This window comes from Dermacentor albipictus, chromosome 1, assembly GCF_038994185.2.
Source record: "Dermacentor albipictus isolate Rhodes 1998 colony chromosome 1, USDA_Dalb.pri_finalv2, whole genome shotgun sequence".
Classification (NCBI taxonomy): Eukaryota; Metazoa; Arthropoda; class Arachnida; order Ixodida; family Ixodidae; genus Dermacentor; species Dermacentor albipictus.
Window position 1 is genome coordinate 391,617,558 of NC_091821.1, and position 24,536 is coordinate 391,642,093.

Below are 24,536 nucleotides of genomic sequence, written 5' to 3' on the forward strand. Positions count from 1 at the left end.
ATATGGTCGCAAGTGGATAAACTCTTCAAGGTTCCCTCTATGAAGCGAAGTTTCCCCTTTGAAGTTGTTCCCCCTTTGAAGCGAAGCAACGGAGTGCGCTTATTTTGTTTAAAATCTCTGAGGACATTATTTATTCATTGTTTTACTTTTGTCAATTTTGACGATGATAATTGATTATGAAATGTTTATAATTATTTATGTATGTATAGTTAATAAAATAATTTAAAAACACTACTACGAAAAAAAAAAGCTTACATAGTGCTCAAATCATGGCGTCTATGGCATGTTTCAGCCTAAATTACTTTGTGTGCGTGGAGTTTGCATAAGCACAGCATTTGAGATTGCTTTTTGTTGCCCAGAAAGAGTCGTCGCTGTGACATGTAACCTTGCATCACCTAGCGCAGGCCCATCACCACAGTTGACCCTACCGACCCCCAGGCTGATGTGAGTGAGCCTCGTGTAATGAAAGCAGTTATTGTGGGTAGTGCACTGAGGCCTGGGCCTGCTGGGTGGATGCAAGCCACTTTCGCGAGCTCATTTTGTTTTCGCATTAGCAAACATGGCGGCATCCAGGCGTGCGATGGTTGGATGCTGACAGTGACAGATGGTGACAGCCTGTGGGCTTGTTTAACGGCACCGTCAGCGGAGGATAGACCATCAACGCTTTGTAACCACAAGAGCCGGCCGTGTGTGCTGATTTGCGCGTGTCAGCCGGTGCGCAGTGCCCATAAAAGTCAACTGAGTTTCAGTATGAAGGGACAGGTAACAGGATGAGCGCTCATCCTGTCACCTGTCCCTGTACTTTCATACTCAAACAGAGTTGCGCTAAAACAAGACAAGAACATGATGCACCAACTCTCCCATTCAGCAATACTCGTGCCATACTCGCCGCCGTACTCTGTGATGCGTTTTTCCGGGTTGCCGCGTAAAGTGACCGAGGTTCGAAGTGTCCACTGGATATTTCGGCTACCAGTCATCCGTCGTTGGCAATTATAAGGCAACACTACTCGCCAAGCTCGGGGGAAAGCAGACCCAGCCGCCGTTATTCATCGTCAGAAGCGGTTGTCGCGCCCTGCATGAAAGAAACTAAACAGTAGCTTCTGGTGTGCTGCTGGATAGCCTCTTGAATGTGCATCGATCGCGTCGACGGAACGACAGACTGGGCAAGCAAGTTTCCCGAATTGTGTTCTGATGGATATGGGTACACTGCGTGGTGTAAGGCCAAGGTAGAAATGACCGAGCACAAGCAGCAGCGAATTTTTGGCTTAAGACAGAGCCATTCGCACTTCATGACGTTGAAGACCAGGAAGTTAAAAGGCTTCAGTGCGTAGCCATCGTGAACCCCGTGCGGACGTCGGAGTGGGTAAACAAGGCGGCGGATGTCGAGACATACCGAATACAGCACATGGACAAAATTTAGGCGAAATTGGTGGGAGGTGATCTGTTCTCGAAGCTAGACCTTCGAGGCGCTTATCAAGTAGACCTGTATGATACCACAAAATAGTTTATGTGAAGCTCAACGTGTGCCAAGGGCTTTCTGAGTACAGTCAGGTGCACTTCTGCCGTTCAGGGTGGCTTGAGCAGCTACGATCTTCCAACACAAAATGGAAAACTTGTTGCAGGATTGTCCCGCAGTGGTCGTCTATTTTGATGGTATACTTATAACAGGCTATCGGATGAAGACCACCACCACAATTCGCAGGTGTGACTGAGTGACGAGGACCTCTAGCTGAAACTGCAGAAGTGCCTTTTTGGAGCATAGAGTGCAGAGCACTTGGGCTATATGATCAATAAGAACAATATGCATCCGAGCAAGTGGAGGCAATTTTCAAAGTCCGGAAGTCATGGACTGTGCGTGAGCTGCAGTTTTTTTGGGAGTGCTCAATTTCTACAGCAGGTTTTTGTCAAGTTTGTTTAGTGCGCTGCAGCCATTGCACTAGCTGTTAAAGAAGCGGGCATCGATAGTGGTACTGAGGACTGGAGCAACGACCAAGTTTAAGGAAAGCAAAAGGCTCCTAACTTCTGCGAATGACTTAGTGTATAATTCAAGGACCATTCAAGAAATCACAACCTGGGGACTTCGGGTATAGGATTTACAGGGTGTTGCTATCCTACCGACACAGCCTCACAGGACGTTCTCCAGGAAAGCTGCTTATGGGACGGCGTCTGACGACTGCACTAGACATGCTGCGGCCAAACTTTCGAGACCAAAGGCAGCATTGAGAACTTCAGCAGAAGTTGCTGATTAACCATGGGACAAGAATGTAGCCATTACCCCTCCCTGATGAGGCCATTTCGGCGACGAACTTCGGGCCAGGTCTTCGTTGGGTTCCTGCAGTTTCTGGAGAAGCCACCAGCGTGTTGTCCAGGAAGGTGAAGTTGGTTAATAGCTTGGTTTGGGACCGTCGCTGCGACTACATGAGCCATCAGATCCTGGTGGCAGATGAACAACTCTTTAACCCCAGACTGCACCTACACTTGCTGACAAGCACAAGCTCTTATCTGTGCGCCTTCCACCTACTGTGCCTCCTGTAGAATGGCACTTTACATCTAGAAGAGACGCACACCAATGCACACTAAATCTTTGAGTGGTGGCTAGTTGGGCAGACATTGCCTTTTATTGTGCTAGTGATAGCGCTTCAAAGTGCATAATGTGGATTTGACTTCTATCTGTTAAGCTGGTGCAGGGCAAATCTGCTCCCCACCATGCATCACGCCCAGACGAGCACGAGTGCGTACTCCAGCTCGGTTGTGCACATAGCCAACGTCGTGCTATAGGCATGACGTGGCTCCATGCACGTAGCTATGCAAGCCAGCCTGAAAGCTCATACCTGTCTGGAACAGATCCCCATGCTCCTGCTGCACCTCGATGTGCACCATCTGTGCTTGCATAGGTTTGCAGACACAAGTTTGCACGCGCTGGCAAGCATACATGTAGTTTGGCCTTTACTGTGAAGAGTGACGAGTGATGTCCTGAATCTGGTACATGTAAGCATGTGAAGGAGGCAGATGGAGGCTAGCAAGCAGTGGCCCTTGTGAGAAATCGAGGCCACTGACATTTTGCACCCAATCAGCTGCAGCATGTACAGACAATCTGCGTGTGGCATTGTCAACGGCACTTCACAGGTCTTCCAGGATGTGCTGACCAGTTCAGTGGTACTCGCCATAGACAAGAACTTTGCAGGGAAGAAGGTTTGCATTTGTAGATGGTGCTGCATCAGCAGAGCCACCAGGAGGTGTGCAGTTGACCCACCTATATCAAACGGCATGGAGCGCAGCACCAACATTTCTGCTCTGGCCAGTCAAGGAGGCTGGCCTGGTTTATGACAGACATATTTATTAACCGATAACAGCAAATCAAGAAGCATTGCCATTTCAACCTTTCAACAAATCGTCAGCTCCACCCCTATAAAGCAGAATATCATAGTTCCAATTGTTTTAGACGTCAAAAAGACTTTTGATAAAATTTGCCATTTCATATTCTTAGAAAAAATTAAAATCTTACCGCTTTGTTGGAAGCTCACTCTGATTCATCTCCTGGTTACTTTGTGATTAAGGCAGTAATGAAGTTGTACTATATAAGTATCAGTTGTTCAGCAATAAAACTGCCATGCCACAAGGATCTGTCATTAGCCCCATTCCCCTCCCTGTATATCAATTATATTCCCCTTAACCTTTCATCTACAAGTTTCACATTACATGCAGATGAGACCTAGTTACATAGGCAATGTATGCTTGGAATTGCAGGACACGATACCTCATCAACTGCTTGTGGTATTTGATTGGTTTTCAGGAAATCAATTGGTGCTCAAGACTTAGCTCTGAAACACTTTTTTAACATGGTAAGAAAATGGATCTAATCTGTTAACAAGGCTCCTGTGAACATGTGAGCCAAATATTATTGCAGTGCATGCAGCAACAAATGTACAATCTTGTCTCAAGAGCAGTGAAAAACCGTTTGGTATCTCCTTCAAGATGTCGTGCAGCATCGTTGCAAGCAGCTAGGCCCACCAACAGCTGTTGGCTGATTTCGTGATTGCGAGAGCATTGTCTGTGATGCAGTTATTGCTCATTTTAGTTAAATAAATGACAAATTTAAGTGTCTGTGATCTTGAAACACCAGAAAAACCATTTCATCTTTGCACTGTCGGTCTACACATGAGAGTTGTGCATCTGCTGTGTGTGTAGCTTCTACATGCATAGCATCTGCCCCTGTGTAGCTTCCAGCTCGCTAGTGAAAATGAAGGGAGAAAGAAAGCAGCGCATTGAGCCAATAACATCTAACCTCCCGTGTGCTTGTAGGATTCAAAAAAAATTTTAGCAGGAGATTTGTGAGGCAACATAATTATGTAATGGCGTCATTTTATTAGTTAAAAAGTGTCTTAGGGCTCCTTTAAACAAAATGCAATTACTGCAGAAAGAAAAAAAAAGCCTAAATATTCATCATTCAAATTAGCCTTGGATAATGGCTTGCTGGAGAGAGATCATATTTTCCATAACCTTGGGGTTACTTTGGAGTGTCATCTATGTTGAAAGAGCAAGTCCAACGTTTTCAAAAAAATTGCTTTTAGCTGTTGCACCCTTAACTGTACCCAGCAATATTTTGCATGTTATTTACTTTGGTTTCTGTATCATTCTGTTTCACTGTCACCTGACTTGCTGTTGTGAAACATGGGAATTAGCTTACATAATTTATTTGACCCATTTATTCCAACTGCAAAAGCTAGCTCTAAGAATAATAAGGCTTTCTCCTGGCCAGCATCCAAGTAACATCCTATTTAATGAGTTTCACCATCCTGCTAAATCCACATTGAAGGTAGGAGCGATGTTATTTAGGAGTTTGAAGCACATTACAGCTTCCATGTTCATGTGATATTTTTTCATGCGAACACACAACTAGAACAGCTGAGCCATCATCTACACCCTATAAATACTTGTGTATGCAGTAAAATAAACCGTGAACAATAAAAAATGTGGCCCTGATGGCGTTAACAACCCTTTTCTTGTTTGATATTGTGCTTAGAGTAGTCAATATGTGGCTGTAATTTTTCAAAAGAGTTTATCTACCTCGACAGTTCCTTTAGTTTGGAATTTGGCAAAAATTCTTCCCTTGTATAAATCCGGCAACAAGCAGTCACTACTAAACTATCATGCGATTTCATTAATGCCTCAATCATGTAAACTTCTTGAACATATAATCCTTAAGTATATTGAGGCGTTTCTTGAAACTAATAACATTTTAAGTGATGCCCAGCATGGTTTTCGTCGCGGGTTTAGTACAATAACTCAGCTCGTAGAATTCTCGCATGACATTTCACACGCTCTTGACATTGGAAATCAAATAGATGCCATTTTCATAGATTTTTCCAAAGCATTCGACACTGTTACACATTCAAAACATCTCCATAAGCTTTGTGCCATACTTAATATTTTCCTTAGTTGATTGGATCACTAGCTTTTTACATAACCGTTCCCAGTATGTTTCGGTTGATTCCTCAAACTCCTTTGTAGTAAATGTGATGTCTGGGGTTCCACAAGGTTCAGTGCTGGGGCCACTTTTGTTATTTCATACATAAATGATTTCCTGAATGATATGTCCACAAATATCGGTCTTTATGCTGACGACTGTGTGCTGTATAACTTAATTAACAGGAATGTTGACCACCTTTCACTTAATTCTTTTACACAATTTTGCAAATGGTGCAACCAATGGCAAATGAATGTAAACTTGTAAGTACAGTCACTTTATCTTTTAGTAAGCTCACTTCTATTTCTTTAATTATTCGTTTCATGGCTCTTCCCTTGAACGGATGTCTGAATACAAGTACCTTTGCCTCATCTCCACACCTAACGTGTCATGGTCAAGGCATATTGAATACACATGCGATAAAGCGCTAAGGAAACTGGGCTATTTAAATCGGACATTGCGGAAAGCTCCGCGTGAAACAAAATTGTTAATGTATAAATCGCTGACCCGACCCATTCTCGACTATGGTTACCCCATCTGGAACCCTTATAAAGTATCTGACAATAACACCCTCGAATCAGTTCAAAAGAAAGCGATACGTTTCATATACCGCTGTTATGACTGGAACTTTTCCCCCTCATCTCACCTTATTGCACTAGGTCTACAAGCTTTGTCCGAGCGAGGTGATCGTGAGTGCCTTGTTGCATAACTTCATTAACACCCCACGCTACTCACTGAAGAACCTAAGTTCTATGAACTATCTAAGAAACTATGTTTCTCCTGATAAATTGAAACCTACTAGGTATAGCCATAAACTTAACCTTGCACCATTTCAACCGTGTACTAACCCATTTAAGTATAGCTTCTTTCCTTGTACAATTGAAAAATGGAACTTACTACCAGGTGACACTAAGTCACTGCCTTTAGAGGAATTTTCGTATAAGTTAGCTTGATTCATGCTGTGTTTATTATTACTCATCGTATCTTTTATTTTGAAATTGTCATGATTCCTACGGTGTTGAAGCTAATTTGTGCAGAAAAAATGTTTTGTTGTTATATCCGATGTACAAACCCACTCCTGTGATAGCTCAATTGGGCTGCATTATGTATGAATAAATAAAATAAATCGTTAATGTTAGGCCTCCCACTGGGATCTTGTGGTGTCCTTCATAGTGTACCATTGCCTATTTGAACATTCTTGAGAGCTGAGAGAAGTTTATGCGTGCACAAGAAAAACCTAATATTATGTCGTTTCCCCAAGATGTTATAGCCTTGCTTTGTAGGAAAGTCCTGTGTGCTATGGGGGGGAGTACAACTAGTATGCGAATGACGTTCTTCAATTTCTCTCTTTTTTTTTCTTTTGTAAGCTTAAGAGTATTTCCAAGTCGCAAGAAAATAAATAGTTTGAGTGCACTTACGCAAGCACCTGTTTATTTATGTTATTGGATCTTTTTACAGCAAAGCTGTATATGGCTAGCCAATTCATCCGTCCATCCGTCGCCTGTACGCCAAAAACTCCTCCAGCACAACCCCATGTGCATGCGTGGACAAAATAAAGAGATAGACAGGCGCGCAATTGGCTGCGCCAGTAGTGATGACATCGCTCTCTGTCACAACCCAGCACGCAGCAGTTTCTTTCTGGCTCTGAAATGGGTATGTCACGCACCGTACGCACTTCTGAGGAGCAGGCAGCTTTCGATCAGCAATGCCGCAAGTAGAATCGGGACCGAGATCATTTGCCCGGGCACAAAAAAAGGCTCGAGCAGCCGAACACAAGCAGCAAATGCATACCGAGGATCCGGTAGCCTACCCAACCGTCGGGATTAACCCATTGACAAACACTGGGGCCCCATGTTTCAGCTTCGCTGGTTAACTGCCTGTACAGAGCACTTGGGCAGTTATTTTTTCTTCTCCTTGAACAATACTTTGCTGCTCCTAACTATATGGAAGTTGAAATGTGGCCCTTAATCTGGCCCTACGTTCCGTTAACTGTGGCACATAGGAAAGCTCTCTTCTTGGCGAAAGTTACCTTGCACATCTTGAAACACTTTCACTTTAGCTTGACTGAAGCACTGCTTTATCTGTACTTCATTCTCAGACAGTGCTAATATTGTAGTGAAGAGACAGTCAGCCATTTACAGGCAGCCATTTCTCGCAATGCCTGTTTTTACTATGCTTCCTTATCTTTCTTCCTTTCCCAGTGTTTCCTCTTCACACTTGGCCGTGAATGCACATAATTCAGGTCTTTTGCTCAAAGGTTGTTTTGTTCGCGAATCCTGGTAGTCAGGGTTGTTATTAAAAAGCATTTTAATCATCAAAGGTGGCTCTGGTGGGTAGAACTGGCTGGAGCATGGAGCTGGCATGGAGCTTGCGTCTTCAATAGATTAACGAGTTTTTCAAAAACCATTGTCAAAGGTCCAGTCCATTGCAAACGAGGCCAGTATGCATTGCCTTTATATTGGTCCCACATCCTTGCAGCACTACGAACTCATCCCTTTGCAACCATACAACTATATTCATCAGGCTAGGCATAGTGAGTTCACGGCATGTTAGTTGTTTGCACCCAAAGAGATGGACCATCCTGGAACCCGTTTAATTCTGGTAGCTTCAGAGTTATTATTCTACTTTCTATTACACAGAATTGCATATGTTCTGTTATTCTGGTTTTTTTATAAGGTATACTTATTTTTTAAAGCCATAGTTCTGCAATGGCAACGAATCATTTGCATGCTAACCAGTTTTTTGTTTATCTTTACTGTTTTGGCATCACAATTCTAAATTCGCTGCATTGTTAAGGTAGAAGAGCCATGTATTAACACAACTGTCAGACAAGCAGGACCTTTTCATTCTTTTCTGTTTTTCCTACTGGTGTTTTGTGTAATCTGTGCGGTTTCTTCTTCCTTTTTTGTACATGTACATGCATGCATATCTGTGGCTGTTTCCTCCTCATCAAGAATTGGAGCACTGCAAGCCTCTGATTTGTGCACTGATATTGTGCATTGTTTACGTTGAGTTAAGCTAGCTCCTGCACTTCAAGACATTATATCTGGTTCAGCTTTTTTGCAAAGTTAGCCATCATCGTTTTATTAATTGTGCGTGTGTTATCTATGTGTTAAGATTATTGACGTCTTTTATGCTTATCAAGAGAATGTATGTAACAATTAAACACCTCAGATAATGAAAATGAACAAGAGCCATGCTGAAGCAACACCCGGTCACTGTGTGCGTACTTATTGACCGTTGAACATTGCTGTGTATTCTAAATGTGAAGTAGAGATGTGTAGAATCTACTGTAGAACCTTGTCATAGCAAATGTGTCTGTAACAGGCACCACGTAATGGCATATATGCTGCCACAGAAATTTTATTTGACAGAGTTCTATGCAGTAAATAGCTCAAAGAACACACAGCAACCATAAACGTGCAAAATTCTGGTAATAACGCAGCACACTTGACCAAAGGCAACCTCTGTTAGTTCAAAACTACATCACGCAAGCATTCTTCCTGTCACATGTGGAACTGTGCTGTGTTACATCCTGTATTAAAAAAAAAAGAGTTGCTCTTGTATGGTCAGTGGAGAGGGTACAGCTCATGTGTATATGTTTATGATGCCAGCAACTAATGTTTTTGACTCAGGGGCTTATGCTTATGCAGCAGAATGCTTGTTCAGGCATTGTACTTTGGGTTTCTCATAAAGTAAACTTCCCAGTTCAAGAAAAATTTGGTCTAAATCAAGGATAAAACTCAGGACCGACATTAAAATATTTTTATACAACTGGCAGCAACATACTTTTATTGTAATGTATTGTGTGTGTAATTATTAGGTGAAAAATATCAAGGGTGTCATCGAGATAATGTAAAGAGGAAGGCAAAGGTTGAAATATATTTGCTATCATTAGTATATGTAGCAGTTTACCATAACATACAATATAGTGAATCTTAGCTCAAGGCGAGATGCTGCCTTGTCGTCTTCATCCGATCGCCAAGCTCATCATCGCTGTCAGCATTATTTTAGAATTGTCCCGTGATAATATTACTGAAGGCACATCCTGTCAGACTTGGCTGCCAGCAGCAGCTTGCGCTAATACTGCACTCCACATCTTCTCACTTTATATTTTGCTATTCGAAATATTTTTGTAGCAAAAATAGATGTGGATTTAGCAAATTTTGTTAATGAGCAATCTCAAATATATTGGGCAAATAAAAATAGTCAACCTGCAGTGCTCTGTTTCGTCAGATCCGACTTCACATTCAATACTTCTTGAATGAAGGAAAAGCTGATCTTTGACATTATTATGCATGTTATTTTATTTATCTGGCATTTCATAATTATTGTTTTGTTTCAAATGAAAAGCATTACTTAACTAACCTGTCTTGTTTTCCTTGTGCAGCATCTATGCAGATGAGTTCTCCAGCAACTGTCGATCGTGAGATACCACATCAAGAATACGTCCACCATGACTGTGAGACAGATAAACAGTGTAATATGGAAGCACATAACAGGGCTCATACAGGCAAGTGGCCATTTGAATGCCATTTGTGCCCTCAGAGTTTCTCGCTGAAGGAAACGCTGAACAAACACCTGTGCACACACACAGGCGAGAGGCCATTTCAGTGTCCTTCATGCCCTCAGAGCTTCTTGCAGAGGTCCACACTAAATGATCACGTGCGCACTCACACAGGCGAGAGGCCATTTTTGTGCCCCTCATGTCATCAGAGCTTCTTTCAAAGTGTTCATTTGAAAAGACACCTTCGCATCCACACAGGTGAAAGACCATTTCAGTGCCCTTCATGCCCTCGGAGCTTCTCGCAAATGTACGTGCTCAAGGAACACCTTCGCATCCACACAGGCGAGAGGCCATTTCAGTGCCCTGAATGCCCTCGGAGATTCGCACGAAGCTCCTCAGTCAGTGATCACCTGCGCACCCACACAGGCGAGAGGCCATTTTTGTGCCCCCTATGTCCTCAGAGCTTCTCACAAAGAGGTCATTTAGAAAGACACCTGCTCACCCACACAGGTGAGAAGCCATTTCAGTGCCCCTCATGTCACCACAGCTTCTCACAAAGGGGTCATCTGAAAAGACACCTTCAAACCCACTTACGCAAGAGTCCTTTTTAGTGCCCTTCGGGCCCTCGAGAGTTTCTCGTAAAATTACTTCTTCAACGAACATCTGCCCAGCTACAAAGGCGACAGGCCGTTTCAATGCCCTGAATACCCTAGGAGCTCCTTGCAAAGTTCCTCGGTGAAGCATCACCTCTGCACTCACACAAGCGAGAGGCCTCAAGCGAGTGCCACTTGTGCCCTCAGACCTTTGTGAATAAAAGCCACTTCAACAGGCACCTGCACCATGACAACTGCAAGTGACCATTTCAGTGCTAGTTTTGCTGTCGGAGCCTTTTTGTAATAGCATATTCAGCTGGGTGTTCCAGAACATTTTGACAGTACTAAGAAAGTCTTAGGACAACTATAAAGCCCTGGTTCTAGTATAAAAAATATGGCTGCATTATCACAACTGCAACATTATCTTGGCGGTAAAGCATAACAATTACCTTGCGTGACTTTTTTTAATCTTCCTGTGGAGTGCTCTGAACTGACCAGTCAAATGTGCTGTACGTTACAAGCTCAAGGAATACTTGTGTATCCACACAGTTGAGCGACCATGCTACTGCATCATCTGCCCCAAATCCTTTGTGCAAGCCACTCACTTGAACACATCTGAAGACACAGCACCATTATACCACCAAGTATGCCATCAGCCATGTAGGTGTATTTTACATTTTAAATGGAGTCTGAACTGGGAACCTGAATAGATGTGCACTGTGCTGCGCATGGCATTCTGGTGCATCAGGAAGTGCAGGGGCTGTTGTACGCTATTATTGTACAGCTGCTAAGTGACTTTGCAGAATGTGCCTGCATCATCTGACAAGTTGTTCTATTATGCTAAAATATAGAGAAATACATAACCTTGACCTGAGGTGAAACATGTTCGTATGATACCATAGTGAAGTTCTGATGGCACCTATGGTGGGAATGAACACATTCTGAATCGGCAAGTTGTTCCATTTTGTTGAGACAGTAACTGAGGCCAGCTATGTTAAATGTTGCAGAGATGTCTCTTGCCATGAGTGTCGGCATATCACAGTGGCAATAACCATGCGATTTTCTTTATGTGGTGCCACAACTGTGCGCACCTTGGTATGTACATATTCTTTCTTTAAAAGGTATGACACCAGTAAGAGCATGAGTCTGGCTTAGTTCTGAAGAGTTATAGATTGACTGTTGTGCAAAGTTTAATGGCACAAGGGCCAGGTCTGGCCAAAGAGCATCAAGCAAGTCAATGCGCATGTAATGGAGAAATGAATTATAGGTGCTAAAAAGCTGTTAAGAGGGAGAAGTGGTGCTCATATTTCTTGCGGGTGCTTTGGGCAATGGCAATGCAGAAAAATTTCCCGACTTCTCAGATTAGGATGCCATAATTCACACAGTGGCTTTGTTTCTTTTGACAAGCACTGTGCATGTAGTATTGTGACTTGATGCTGGTCTTGAAAGTTCACTGTTGAAAACACCTATGTTTTTATTTTTTGTACCTAGATTATGTGACTGGTAGGTGCCGTGGTCATAATTTGTAATGTTGATTTTTGTTAGTGGCTGTACCTCAGTTAATTTTCTTGCATCTGTGTCATTGGTGCCTTGAGTAGATGGATGTGTTCAGACAAGTTCAGCCAGCTATGTCTAGTGACAACCATCTTTAATTTTGATCGAAAAATATATTTTGCCGCTTGAGTACCAAGAAGAACGACACCAAACTTAGCTTTATGAGAAAAGGATCTGGCTTCAGAAAAAAATATGGAACCGCCCAGTCAGTGGGAAGCACATTTTGTGAGTTTTCCTGAATCCGCATTTGGGTTAGCTCCGAAAGAAAAAGTGTTGTGGTTATGGTTCTAACAATATTTATTGATGGAGTATGGGTTAGTAACATTGCATGAAACATTGCACAATACAGGCCGAAGTCCAGATCTTTTTCCTCCATATTTGTAAAGAGCATGTTTTTCCAATTTCATCATCCTGTACCAAAATGTATAATTCTCCAAATTAAGTCTGACTTGAACTAATGTAATCTGGAAAAAACATTTCGCATTATTTTTTGTTTCAGGATTACAAAGTGAAAAATGTGACCGAATAAATGGTACTGTTGCTGCGACATGCAGGGTCGGCACATGGTTGCAAGTTCCTTTCTTTCGTGGCACAAAAATGCTCCAGCATGGTTCCGAAAGCGAGGATTGACAAACGAGAAACTGTGGGGGTGAAAGCACTTGGTACGTTTATAGACAGGAATCACATAATCTATGCATGGGCGCAGCGACAGAACCATGGGGCGTTGCCACAAGGTTTAGTTGATATCAGGCCTTTACGAGCATGTCATGCACGCGATTCATTAGAAACAGCGCAGAGTATGCAAAATTTTAGCTGTACACCGGGTAGTAACTTGGTCAACGAAGGAGCTCACACCAGAACTCGCAGTGAGCCGACGACAGATGGGGGGCACATCGCGAACAACTGTGCGAAATTAGTTTGTTTTTCTTGGCACTCAGGTGGCAAAATATATATTTTTTGGTAAATATTCGATATGATCACCAGACCTAACCTAACCTGACCAAACTTATCTGGATGCACCCTGATGTTGTTTGGCGCACAATAAAATGCAATATTTTCGTGTTGGGGTCATATTCTTGTTGCTTTAAGCTTCTAGTTAGTATGCGAGTTTATTCCTTTCATTATGATGATGGTGTCACCTTTTTCATTGTCTTCTTGCATGTAAGCTCATGTTTGCAGCAATTAACCATTTAATCGTTTATAGCAGAATTAGTTCTGTAAGTGTTTTCAGTGCATTAAAGAACTTACTGTTTTGTGAATGTGCGTGGTTAATCCTTGTTAGCGTTTCACTGCTTGCACTCATAGCACGTAATCTTTCACATCATTAGCATGTTGCTGTGTTTAATGCTCCAAGAGAAGTTGTGTGATAGCACTTTCCCGTTCATTTATTACAGCCATTCACTGCATTCATTATGACTGCTTTCCGTCAGCAATTTAAGTTATGGTGAATCAAGACTGCTGATTGGGCTGGTTGGAATCACGACGTACAAAGAAAGCAAGTGCACGACACGAGCGCATGCACTGCTCATGTCATGCACTTCCTCTCTTTGTCCCTTGTGTTTGTGCTGAAGTATCGTAACCACGAATAAAAAGTATGATATAAGTGTTGTGATCCATGTGTGCTTTTTATTGTGATAGCACTTATGTGGACACTCCAGGTGTGTGTTTGCCGATATATATACACACGCATGCACAGACACACACACACACACACAGAGAGTCCAATCTCGCATATTCAAACACCCACTTAATTGGAACTTTCGGTTTATTTGAACTGACGCGGTTGTCCCATTAAAGCTATATGTATTCCCATGGGCAAAAACACCCGGTACTTCGAACACATAAGCATTTGCGATGGTTAACTCGAATATACTGCGCTCTGACAATACTCTCAGCAGCAAGCCAAATCACGCAGCAGCGCCTCCAACTAGCCGTTCTCTGACCCTGCCATAGAGGAAAAGCTTAGGAGAGACCATTACATCAAACTGATCAATATCCAAGGCAACATAAATAAACACTTCTGTAATTTTATTAACATAGGTTCGATGTACAGTCCTCTTGATGCAAGTTTCTTTTATCTGCTTTGGTAGACCCCAGCTGATCACCGCACTTACCCACAGCAGTTCGGAACTGCAGTTTGTGAGACACATTCGTTCATAAGAGCTGTTCGCTATTGTATGTGTCCAGTAGCTCAAAAAGTGCACACAAATCCTTGCATACTGGCCACTTCGTGGACATGAGCTATAGCTTTTCTTTCTTAGGGGTCCAGAATGAGATTTACATCTTTCTCCTAAACATATTTTTTTGTAAAAATTATTTTGACAAGTTTTTTTCAACCAAATTTTTCTAGAGTATACACTGGAGTGCCATATGCCAGAGCCTTAATAAAATTACCTTGTTGGTACACTGCCTGCATAAAGTATGGAGCATGCAAGAGAGGCAGGATGCACTCTTCAGACTCTCTTCTTTGTGCCAACATACACACAGTTTGTTGCTCACCTATATATGAAAGCCAAATGACCTATGCTAAGCAGTGTCTTCACTCGTAGGCGTTGCGTATGCTTGCTGACCCTAAAAACTTACACAAAAGGTGAATGGGTTTTTTAAGAGAGCATAGAGTGAATGTGAAATGAATGACTTCATTTAATTGAATCATTTATTTATGAACAAAGACGAACACTTATGCCAGCATGAATCTTTAGAGTTACCATACAGAAAATCTTTAGGCACATTAGAACCTGCAGCAGAACAGTATCGAGGCTTATATATAGAAACCCAAATAGAAGAAATGAAAATAGCTAGGTGTACTACATCAATTTACACTAAAAAAATTAACACTCTTCAAGACTTATCCCGAAACAATAGTCATATGCCTTGTTTGCATTTTCTTTCCTGAAAATGCTGTACTCTCTATTTTCCTGACAAGAATGCTATGCCACACTGATAGCGTGCATGCTATCCATGAACTGAAAGTATAGGGCGTTAAGTACAGTGCTTAGTACAGTGCCTTAAGGAAAGGAAAGCACACAGGATGACAATTATTGTATGGAGACACGTTAACCCGAAAGGGTGCAAACTTTTCTTAGTGTGTACCACTTACCAGCTTGTCAAATGAATGTAGCACAGCGCCTTTAACATAACCCAAGATTCCATCAAAAATTTAATTTATTCCCACTCTGTTTTTACACATCATACAACTACAAGAATGTGCAAGAAAAGACGTCAACTACGCCAACCAAGATCATAACAGCATTGGAACATCGGAGGGCATAAAAGCAAAGAAAGAAAATAGAGCAATGCAGATGATTTTTCTTCTTGGGTTCATCCTGATATATGTTGGGGCCAATATCTCTACACAAAATCAATTTGTGAACTACAGGAATGTTGTTGGGCTATGGACAGTGTGGCATAACCACACAGTTATGAAGGAGACTGGGTAAAAGAATGACAACAATTGTGGGGATGATAGTTCTGTTGTCGGTAACAGCTTACAACAAAAGGTGTTAACTTTTTAACAGTCCCAGAAAGTGCCAGACCATTATGACTACATGCACTGAGTGCTCTATTTTAAGGAAGGCCACAGTGAACTCCTAGATGAAGGGCGTTGCAGTTACCAAGTGATTGTGGCACACTGCTGAATTGCACATCACAGAGCTTAGGCCCATTGCATTTATTATCGGCCATTTATACCCCACCAGTTTCATGGGCTCACTTGTGGTCATTAAAACGGCGACCCACTGTGTCCCTGCCTGAACAGCATCTTTGTTGCAACCGGCTTTGTGCCCTCACTAGTGTTCTTTTTGATGTGGTAGAAGACACTTGCATGACTGTAACCACTCTCTGTGGTGTTACTACAACCTGTCCCATCTATACAGCAAGATGTGAACTGACATTAAGTCTAGCAGGCCAGTTTCTTGGCTTGAAACAAAGCAAGAAACAGCACAAGAGCTCTGACGGCACGGATTGGATCAGGTTTGCAAGAAGGTATTGTGGCAAGCAGTCTTTGATATATTCTCAAAGCTTGTGAACAATGCTGAAAGGAATCTGATGAAGACAGGAGCCTGCTGATGCGAGACTTAGGCAGAGCTGGAAACCGCCAGCTTTTTGAGGTGTTCCATAAACACCTGCAGGCTGACGTCATCTGTGAGGACAGGGGAACCGCCGGTTTCCTGCTGGCCCCAGTTGTAGGCATTGTTGTGTGTCACTGACGGGTTCACCTTGGAAAGCAGGAACCGGGCCTGGGAGCCACCCTGGTCGCACACAATGTATCGGGGCATCGGGAAGCGTGTCTGCAGGATCTCCTGTAAAGCCAGGCAATGGAGAGCAACACATAAAAAAAATATCCCTAAAAAATATTCATTGTTTCATCGCACTACTAATTCCCAGCAACCACGTACCACAATCACTGCCAACAGGAGATGAAATGTTAAAGGGCCCCGAACAACCTATGACACTTTTTACGGCGCAGCTCTTAGGTGGCCGTTCCTGCGGCAAGCATCAGCATTGGCCTCGGCGTAACCGAGCAAATGCGCACAGCAAAAGATGAAAGCAAATGTGGAGCACAGCAGGGGGATGAAAGACACGAGGAGGAAAGCGGAGGAGGGCATGACAAAAAGGGTGACGAGGAAAACGGAGTGTTGGCACGACCAGGCGTGTGGCCAGCATGGAAACTAAGCGCTGGCGTGGGCTTTAAACCCATTGCGCATGCGCTACTTTGCCTATGTTGCCACTGCTGCCAGGGAATGCACTCCGCATGAGCCACGCGTTCCCGTGTTCACACTTTCTTTCTGGACAATGAGCGAAGCAACCGGTGGAAATGCTCAGTCTGCCGCTGATGCTAACCGAGCTGCCCGAGCAGAGGCTCGACGCCGCCACCGAGAGCACCTTGTCCTTCAGAATTGAATTGTTTGCCATAATATATCACAAATTGAAAACAATAAACAGGTGCACTCGAAATTAGCATTAGAGAGTATCGTAATTGTCAGTGAAATTTTTACAGATTTTAAATAAACACAGGCACTTCTTTTTTCATTCTGGGGTTTTAAGTTCCAAGAAACTCCAATCTGATTATTGGGCACACCATAGTGGGGGACTATGGACAAATTTTGGCCACCTGCGGTTCTTTTAACGTGCACCAAATGCACGGTACACAGACATATTTCCAATTCGGCCCCATCAAAATGTGGCCGCTGGAGCCGGGATTTGATCCCACAACCTCATGCTCAGCAGCGCAACACTGTAGCCACTAAGTAACCATGGCAAGTAGCACAGGTATTGCACAAAGTACACCGTGACAATTTTTTTTTTCCGCGAACATGGAAGCACTATGCACCACGTGGACGCCACAAACTAAAAAAATTCGGGCAGAACCCACATCATGACGAATGTCAATGCGGTTAGCAGTGAAGCATTGTACTGACACACTGCATTGTCAGAGCCAAAACATGTCTGCAGCAGGGCTCCTATCTTTAGGGTTCTCACTGCACCACCTAGCAGCAGCAGCGTCGCGAAGTTCTTGCATGGCGCAGGTTATATTACGCCAAGCACCAAAAAAAATTTTTTTTTTGTACCTCATCTTGACAGGCACGAAGCATCCATTGTCTATACAATATGTATTTTTTCATACGTGCAATAATCAGCTGTGAGTGAGCGCGTGTGGTGTGTGTTTCTTCTTCTACGTCCTTTGTGCTTTTAGCGCTCTAAGTTTTTATTATATTAGCATAACCAGCGACCCAAGTTGGTGTCAAAGAGGTTCACTGAAGTGCGCACATACCCTCTGTCCCAAGTTGGTGTCAAAGAAGTTCAATAAAGAGTGGCACAGACTAAGTGGCACATACTCAGTGCTCCATGTTAACATCAAAGAGGTTCATTGAACAGCCACACATAACCAGTGCCACATACCCAGTGACACAAGTGGGGGTCAAAGAGGTTCGCTGAAGAGCAGCACATACCCAGTGGAACATGCACAGTGACCTAAGTTGGTCCAACAGTTGGTTCCAATCCCTGTTCCTTCAGCATAGCAGCCCAATGAGCTACCCATTAGACCATGGACTGCTCAGTGACCGAAGTTGGCAGAAAAACGGTTAGAGACACAGACAGAAAGGCCTTGGAAAGTGCTTCAAGTACCCTAAAAATGCTGTTCACATTTTGCCAATCCTGCACTTTTTGGCCTTTCCCAGACTCCTCTTTGCAAGGTGTGACGGCAGCAGGGCCCTGGGCGTGATGTCACCAGGGTAAAAGGTTGTCATTTGATCAGCCAATGAGGCACAATAGCACCAATGTGATGTGAGCCAACAGTGGACTTTTATAAAAGTAGGGGGCTCAGCCTTTGTGCAGGACTGGGTATGTGGCATGGGTATCTACCACTCTTAATGAATCTCTTTCACACTGACTTGGAGCACTGTGTATGTGTCACTCAGTCTGTGCTGCTCTTCAATGAACCCCTTTGATGCCAACCTGGGTACAATTTGGTATGTGGCAGTAGATTCGTGCCACCCTTCAATGAAAATATTTGATGCCAACTTTGTTGATTAGGTAACTGCCACTGGGAATGAGCTGCTCTATAATTACAAGAAGGATCCTTTCGCGATAGGCAATTTCGACTAGCCGAATGTACCAATAGAGATCATTTCAAATTTCTCCCATACTGCACGGAATCAAACCCATGCCACATGCATTCTTTACAGACAGTAGCCCAACGGTTTAGCGAGCTGCACCACAAATGCGCTAAGTATGTGTCACTTTTCAGTGAGTCTTTCACACCGACTCTTTCGTGAGCATTGCCACGAATGCACTGGATAATTGCCACTCTTCAATGCAATGCATGGGAAAAAATGTGCACTGCAGTGATTAAGGGTTCTGGAGCACTGTTGGACCTCTCTTATAGGAAAGCTCACAGAGGGTAGGCATGCATGCCCGCAAGCGGTGACATTGAAAGTGAGTGGCAACCACCTGCCCACACTTCAGACCAACTGCCACTTAATACTGAGCCAGGCAGCTTAGTGCTAAAAAATGACTGCGTTCTCCACCATTCCTTTGTCACCACAGTTATGATGAACTTCTGACCTTCAGTCCGCAAGGGGATTAAGTGCCGAGTATGATGCTAAGGAAATATGCAAGGGCACAGAGGGTATTCCAACTACATGTTATGTCACGGCTCACCTGTTGACTGTGTGAGGCCCGAGACTGTTTTCAACAAGTTTGCAATGTTTTGCCATTTCTGTTACAAATTTGTCTCAGTTGCAAACGACGGCTCAGCCGTTAAGCAATTCACGAAACAGGTCATCCGATGCCTGAAATAGCACTCGACAAACTTGGTAAACTTTCTCATGAATTGCTTGAGATGCAGGGTATGTGAGGAAATTTCACTGACTATTTCTATATTCTTTGTCAAGAAGTGACGCAAGTATACTTCGTTGTATGCTTAGCAGGCAACCCTGCAGAAGCTACTGCAAGTAATGCAGTCAAAAAAGTCTCAATCCCCACATTTTTCAGTGCAGTTGTTCTTTTATCTATGATGCTTTCTATGGAACAACTACTTCATATAACATAACTTGTGGACACAATGTTACATTCGATGGCATGTTATTTGTGCACCTTAGTGCTTCCAGTATGTGACATACTATGTTTTGGTCGCAAGTGAAAGCAATGAGCTGTGGCTGTGGCTGGTTGCAGAAATGCCTCACTCCTCTCATTTTGTGGTAAATTGGTTAAGATCTGCAACACCTTCCATGTATGAATTATGCCATATTTTGCAACACTAAAGTACAAGACTTAATCTTTCAACAAATTACATAATGCATACCTATACCTTTCTTTCATACATAAAGTACTACTTTTTTGGTCATAAATGCAAACAGTCAGAGTAGTCTCTTTGGAATTTTCAGCAGTGGCTGCTTTGTATGAAATGGAGTATAGAAATTGGCAGTAATCGTCAGTAATGCAAGATAACAGAGAAAAAGTGCAGCAGTTGAACCTGTGCATCGTCTTCGGGTGCCTGAAGCAGCTGCCGGAAATTTTCATGTTCGGGTGAGTTCTGGTAGCCAGCCTTGCGCCATTGAGCGATTGTTTCACCGTGGAAGATGACAATGTGGAAGAAGGTGTCCATGAGCAGGATCCTGTCAGGCTGGATGCTGCTTGTGTCAAGCAGAACAGGTTCCGGTGGTCCATTGAAGGAGTATGCATACAGGATGGGCTGGATCATGATCAGAGATTGGGTCATATCCTCACGGTTCAGCATGTGCCTGTAGTACGAGGTCTCATCGGGGCTATTGTTGAATACCTGCAACAGTCATACAAAGCAAGCAATTTGCGCCTATGACTTTCACTAAGTTGTGCAAACTGTCTTCAGGTAAAAAAAATTCAAAGGCATCAAAACACTGTTTCACTAGAAAAAGACTTTCTCAGCACATCTCCAGAAGCCAAGATTGAGCATTGATGAAACAAATATACAAGTACACCAATGTGGCTTCACAGCCTGAAACACTGCAATACAGTCCAACCTCGATATAGCAAGCATGTATACAACGAATCATCAGATGTAATGAAGTAAATCTAAAATGTTTTATTGCCAATATTTTAGCATGTAACAAACATATGCTTATAACAAGTATCACACATAACTAAAATATTTCCACGTTGGATGCAATGTTTTTTTTATAATGAGGTTTGACTTGCATATTCTAATAAGCAATAAAGGTTGTTGATGCACTGTAACCTAGTTCAGCAGGTCTTGATAAAAGCTGCCAAGAGAGTGTCACAGAAAGACCACCTTAATTAAGTGGACCTGTGGGATGACTTAAATTGATTAACAGCAACAGTTTCAAGCTAACACCATCTCATTACAGTAGGCAGAGGCATCAACCTGCCGTTTAATATGTGCCCATTAGAAGGGTGTAAGATTGGGCTTGTTGGTGAAACATGCTTTAAAGTTCAATTCACCGTTCAAGGACACCAAAGCAGAAAGAAGTGCTCTGTTCTCTCTTCTATTGCCTCTGATGTCCTCATGCTGTTAATTGAACTTTAAAGTGCCTATTAGGCTGTAGTACCAGAAATAAAAATGCACGTGTATGTTAGGCTGCATTTGTACTTCTAAATTCGCACCAAAGGAATGTGAATGCTAGCTAAACGCAATCTAGAATGAATAAGCCTTGTACAAGTCCAAGACAAGAAAATGTAGCCAATTACAAGTGCGATTACTTTATTAAAAATGTAGGCAATTAGAGACACTAATTACTGCCCGACAAAAGTAACTGGGCAATTGCTAAAAAATAATCACTTTTATGTTACTTTTCTCCCAACTTTTATTAGTGTTGCCCAAATATAGTGAATATAATGAGCTGGCCTGGCACCTTCAGTGTGTCCTTCTGTAGCCAGTCACACATCATTTATCTTCACTAACAATTGGTTTTCGAAATTCTGGTTGGTCATCTTTCCCCATTTTCTTGTTAAGACATAGCTCTGAAAGTGAAAATTCACTTGAAGCGTGTGCTGGAGGAAGGGTGATGCTGTAACATGTGAAAACCTTGCGCACGAGATTGTGGCTACCTACTGCCGCAATGCTCGCGTCTGGGTCCTCTTTGTAGGGCAGTGGTTCATTCTTGCTAAGGGCCAGAGAAGGTGCTCCAACATTTTCACCAACACCGACATCGAGGCATGGACGGTGGCATGGACATCGAGGCATGGAATTGGTGAGCAAAGATCGGCAACTATCCAATGACGAAGTCCAAACTCGGTGAACATAATTGTTCCCACGTGGTGGCACTTGTGCAGCACAGAGACATGAAGCCATCACGAGAAGCAGAATGTGGTACTGACAATACAGGTCACGCAACCTGCCATTTAGTACAGGAAAGAAATACAGAGTGCCCAGGTTTGCCTGTCTGAACATGCACATCTACGAGGGTGCTGTGTGGCACGACTGCGAGGTAGCACACCTGTGGCTGTTCTACTGTAGTTTCCATGAAATTGGAGCGCTCAGAGCACACTGCTTGTTAGTTTGCCTCATCAATAAAGTAAATGGTTACGCGTAATTGGCTACTGAAAGAAACAACTGCATTACTGTGAGTGTTACTGAAGAAAAAGTAATAAGCCAATTACAAGCGTACCAAGAAATGTAATTGGTTACAAGTATTTCATTACATGTAATTCATTACATACAAGTCTGCCATGAATGCAGTCGAGTTCTTGGGAAACCATTGCACAGACTAACTATTTAACTACAATATCACTGCTTCCAATCCCTGTTCCCAAATCCTGTAGGGTGCACGCATACATCATCCAGGCAACTTTAGATGAACACTGGTCACGGCTGCATGTTTTCACAACCCTTACACGCCATCAGACAACATTCACAGTGTGATTTACAGTGTTGCTTACCTGTATGAACTGCGATCTTCGAAGGTGAAACATAAACTGCGGGTATAGGGAAAAGTTCTCTGCATACCGGAATGAGCTTGGGTCGTCTTTGGCATATTCGCCAAACTTTTGGCACAGCTTTATGAGAGTCCGATCAATAAAGCGCAAAACATCAGCTCCATCATCCTCTCCCTGTGCTCTGAAGCATGCCAGACGTGCCATAAGCACTGCTGCAGCCTCCTGGTCAAAGCCAGCAGAAATGTGATGCAGGTTGGCTGATGCATCGGCCCAGTTCCTTGCTACAGTTGTTACCCTAACCCTCTTCTGACCGCTTGGATGCTGATACTGTGTGATGAACTGAAGGCACCCCCTGCCACCCTGAGGAATGGGTGCATTGTGCTGGTTCGCCACCTCAAGGAATATCCCCAGGGTCGTGCTGGGACTGAGGGTGCACATTTTCCACTGGCAAGTGCCGCCAAGGCCGGTTTCGGTGTCCGAGACACTGGAGCTCTTGACATTCGTCGAAATGCACGGCCCTATGCAGCCACTTATTTTCAGCTCCCGTGACGCCTTAACCTCAAGCAGTGCATTGAAGCCCATGCGAAATTCGCCGCGTGAATCTTTGGCGAACACTCGCTGGAAGGTCTGCTTGAACAGTGAGGAGTTGAACGAGTCACCCATAACGATATGGCCGCCGGTCATGTTGGGGCAGAACTTCATTTCGTGCAACCCTGTCTGGTCAAGGGCGCAGGAGAAGATGTCAACAGCGTGTCCGTTTGCAGAAGCCCTATTAGCCAGAGCCTCGTAGTGCTTGATGGCACGGCGCATGTGCTTGCAATTGTCTTTCGAGATGTCGTGGTGTGAGCGGATGGTAATCTTGAGCTCGTCGCCGACAATCATTCCTGGCCCTTGGGTGCATGGGCCGCCAGTGAAGAGCATGATTCGTGCGCCCGTGTTTGGGTAGCTGCACTCTAGCAATCCGACGGCTATGGACAGCGCCACACCCGTGGACCGGAGCGGGCGCTTGCCCTGCGACACGGGCCAAGGATCGCGCTGCAGGCTGTCCAAGAGGTCGGACATGTTCATGTCGCACTTGTGCACCGGCTGCAGGAAGCGGCTCGCCGGCGGCACGGGTTGTGGGTGCTGCGGCTGCTGTGGATGCTGTGGCATGCGCGGTTGCTGCGGTGCAACGCCCTGCGGTTGCTGCCCGAACTTGCCTACGCCCAGCATGTCCTGGATCTGCTTGGCCGTCAGGTCCTTGGTGCCTCGGAACACGTAGCTCTTGGCGCACCCATCGCTTCCTAGCTCGTGCACCTGAACCATCTTGCCGAAGGTTATGAGCCCGATGAGAGCATTAGCAGGAAGCAGTGAAAGGGACATTTGTAGTGACTCCTTGAGCGCCGTCAGCTCGTCATCGTCGATGCAAGTGTCAACAATGAACAAGAATATCGGCGGTACGCAGGCGGCCCGCATGATGGTGTACTCGATGGTCGAAAACTGCGGGATCAGCTCAGCCGGCTGGTGCTGCTCTGAGATGGAAGCGTACTGGGGAGGAAACGGGTTCCTCTGGAAGCAAAAGTTGCACACCCACAGTTTTGCGCGGTAGTCCACCTGGCACAGAGGGTTGAGAATGGCCCGGCACGTTTGCCGGGTGCACTGGACGGGGTCATATTGGATCGGCGGAAGGTCTGGTCGCTCTTTGAGCGGCGTGAATAGACAGCCAAGGGGAATCACCAGCCGCGTCGCCTCCAGCCGGCTCGACGGCCACACATTCCAGCTAAACCTTATTCCGTCGCGATCTTCGTTTTTCTGTATAAAGTCCTGATACGTCTGGTAGGTCGCCATGTCGGCAATTTCCCCGACACCACGGTGTGCCACGTAATTGAAAGGCAGACGGTTCCCGATTTCTCGAGGAAGAGAAGTGTCACGCAAATATTCGGGTGCTGCCCCCTAGGAACCGAAAACAAGGCTGCAGCTTGTGGCCAGATTAATCGGAATTTGTGCCAAATAACTTTAACCAGTCAGGTTGTTTGTTTAGAAAAAAACTGCGTACTTAAAA

At 44.0% G+C, this 24,536-nt stretch overlaps 1 protein-coding gene and 1 long non-coding RNA gene across 2 annotated transcripts; one reads left to right on the forward strand and one right to left on the reverse strand.

Moving 5' to 3' along the window:
• Positions 1–267: 267 nt before the first annotated feature.
• LOC139054658 (uncharacterized) lies at positions 268–13,380 on the forward strand. The gene is made up of 2 exons (XR_011511404.1): positions 268–444; positions 9,858–13,380. It is a non-coding gene; the product is annotated as an uncharacterized lncRNA (long non-coding RNA).
• A 1,888-nt stretch (positions 13,381–15,268) lies between these two features.
• Sec23 (transport protein Sec23) lies at positions 15,269–24,446 on the reverse strand. The gene is made up of 3 exons (XM_065447170.1): positions 22,499–24,446; positions 20,097–20,402; positions 15,269–16,422 (listed from the first exon to the last, which is right to left on the reverse strand). Exons 1-3 carry the CDS (start codon positions 24,320–24,322, stop codon positions 16,198–16,200), a joined length of 2,355 nt encoding a protein of 784 aa, XP_065303242.1. The 5' UTR covers positions 24,323–24,446; the 3' UTR covers positions 15,269–16,197.
• Positions 24,447–24,536: the final 90 nt, after the last annotated feature.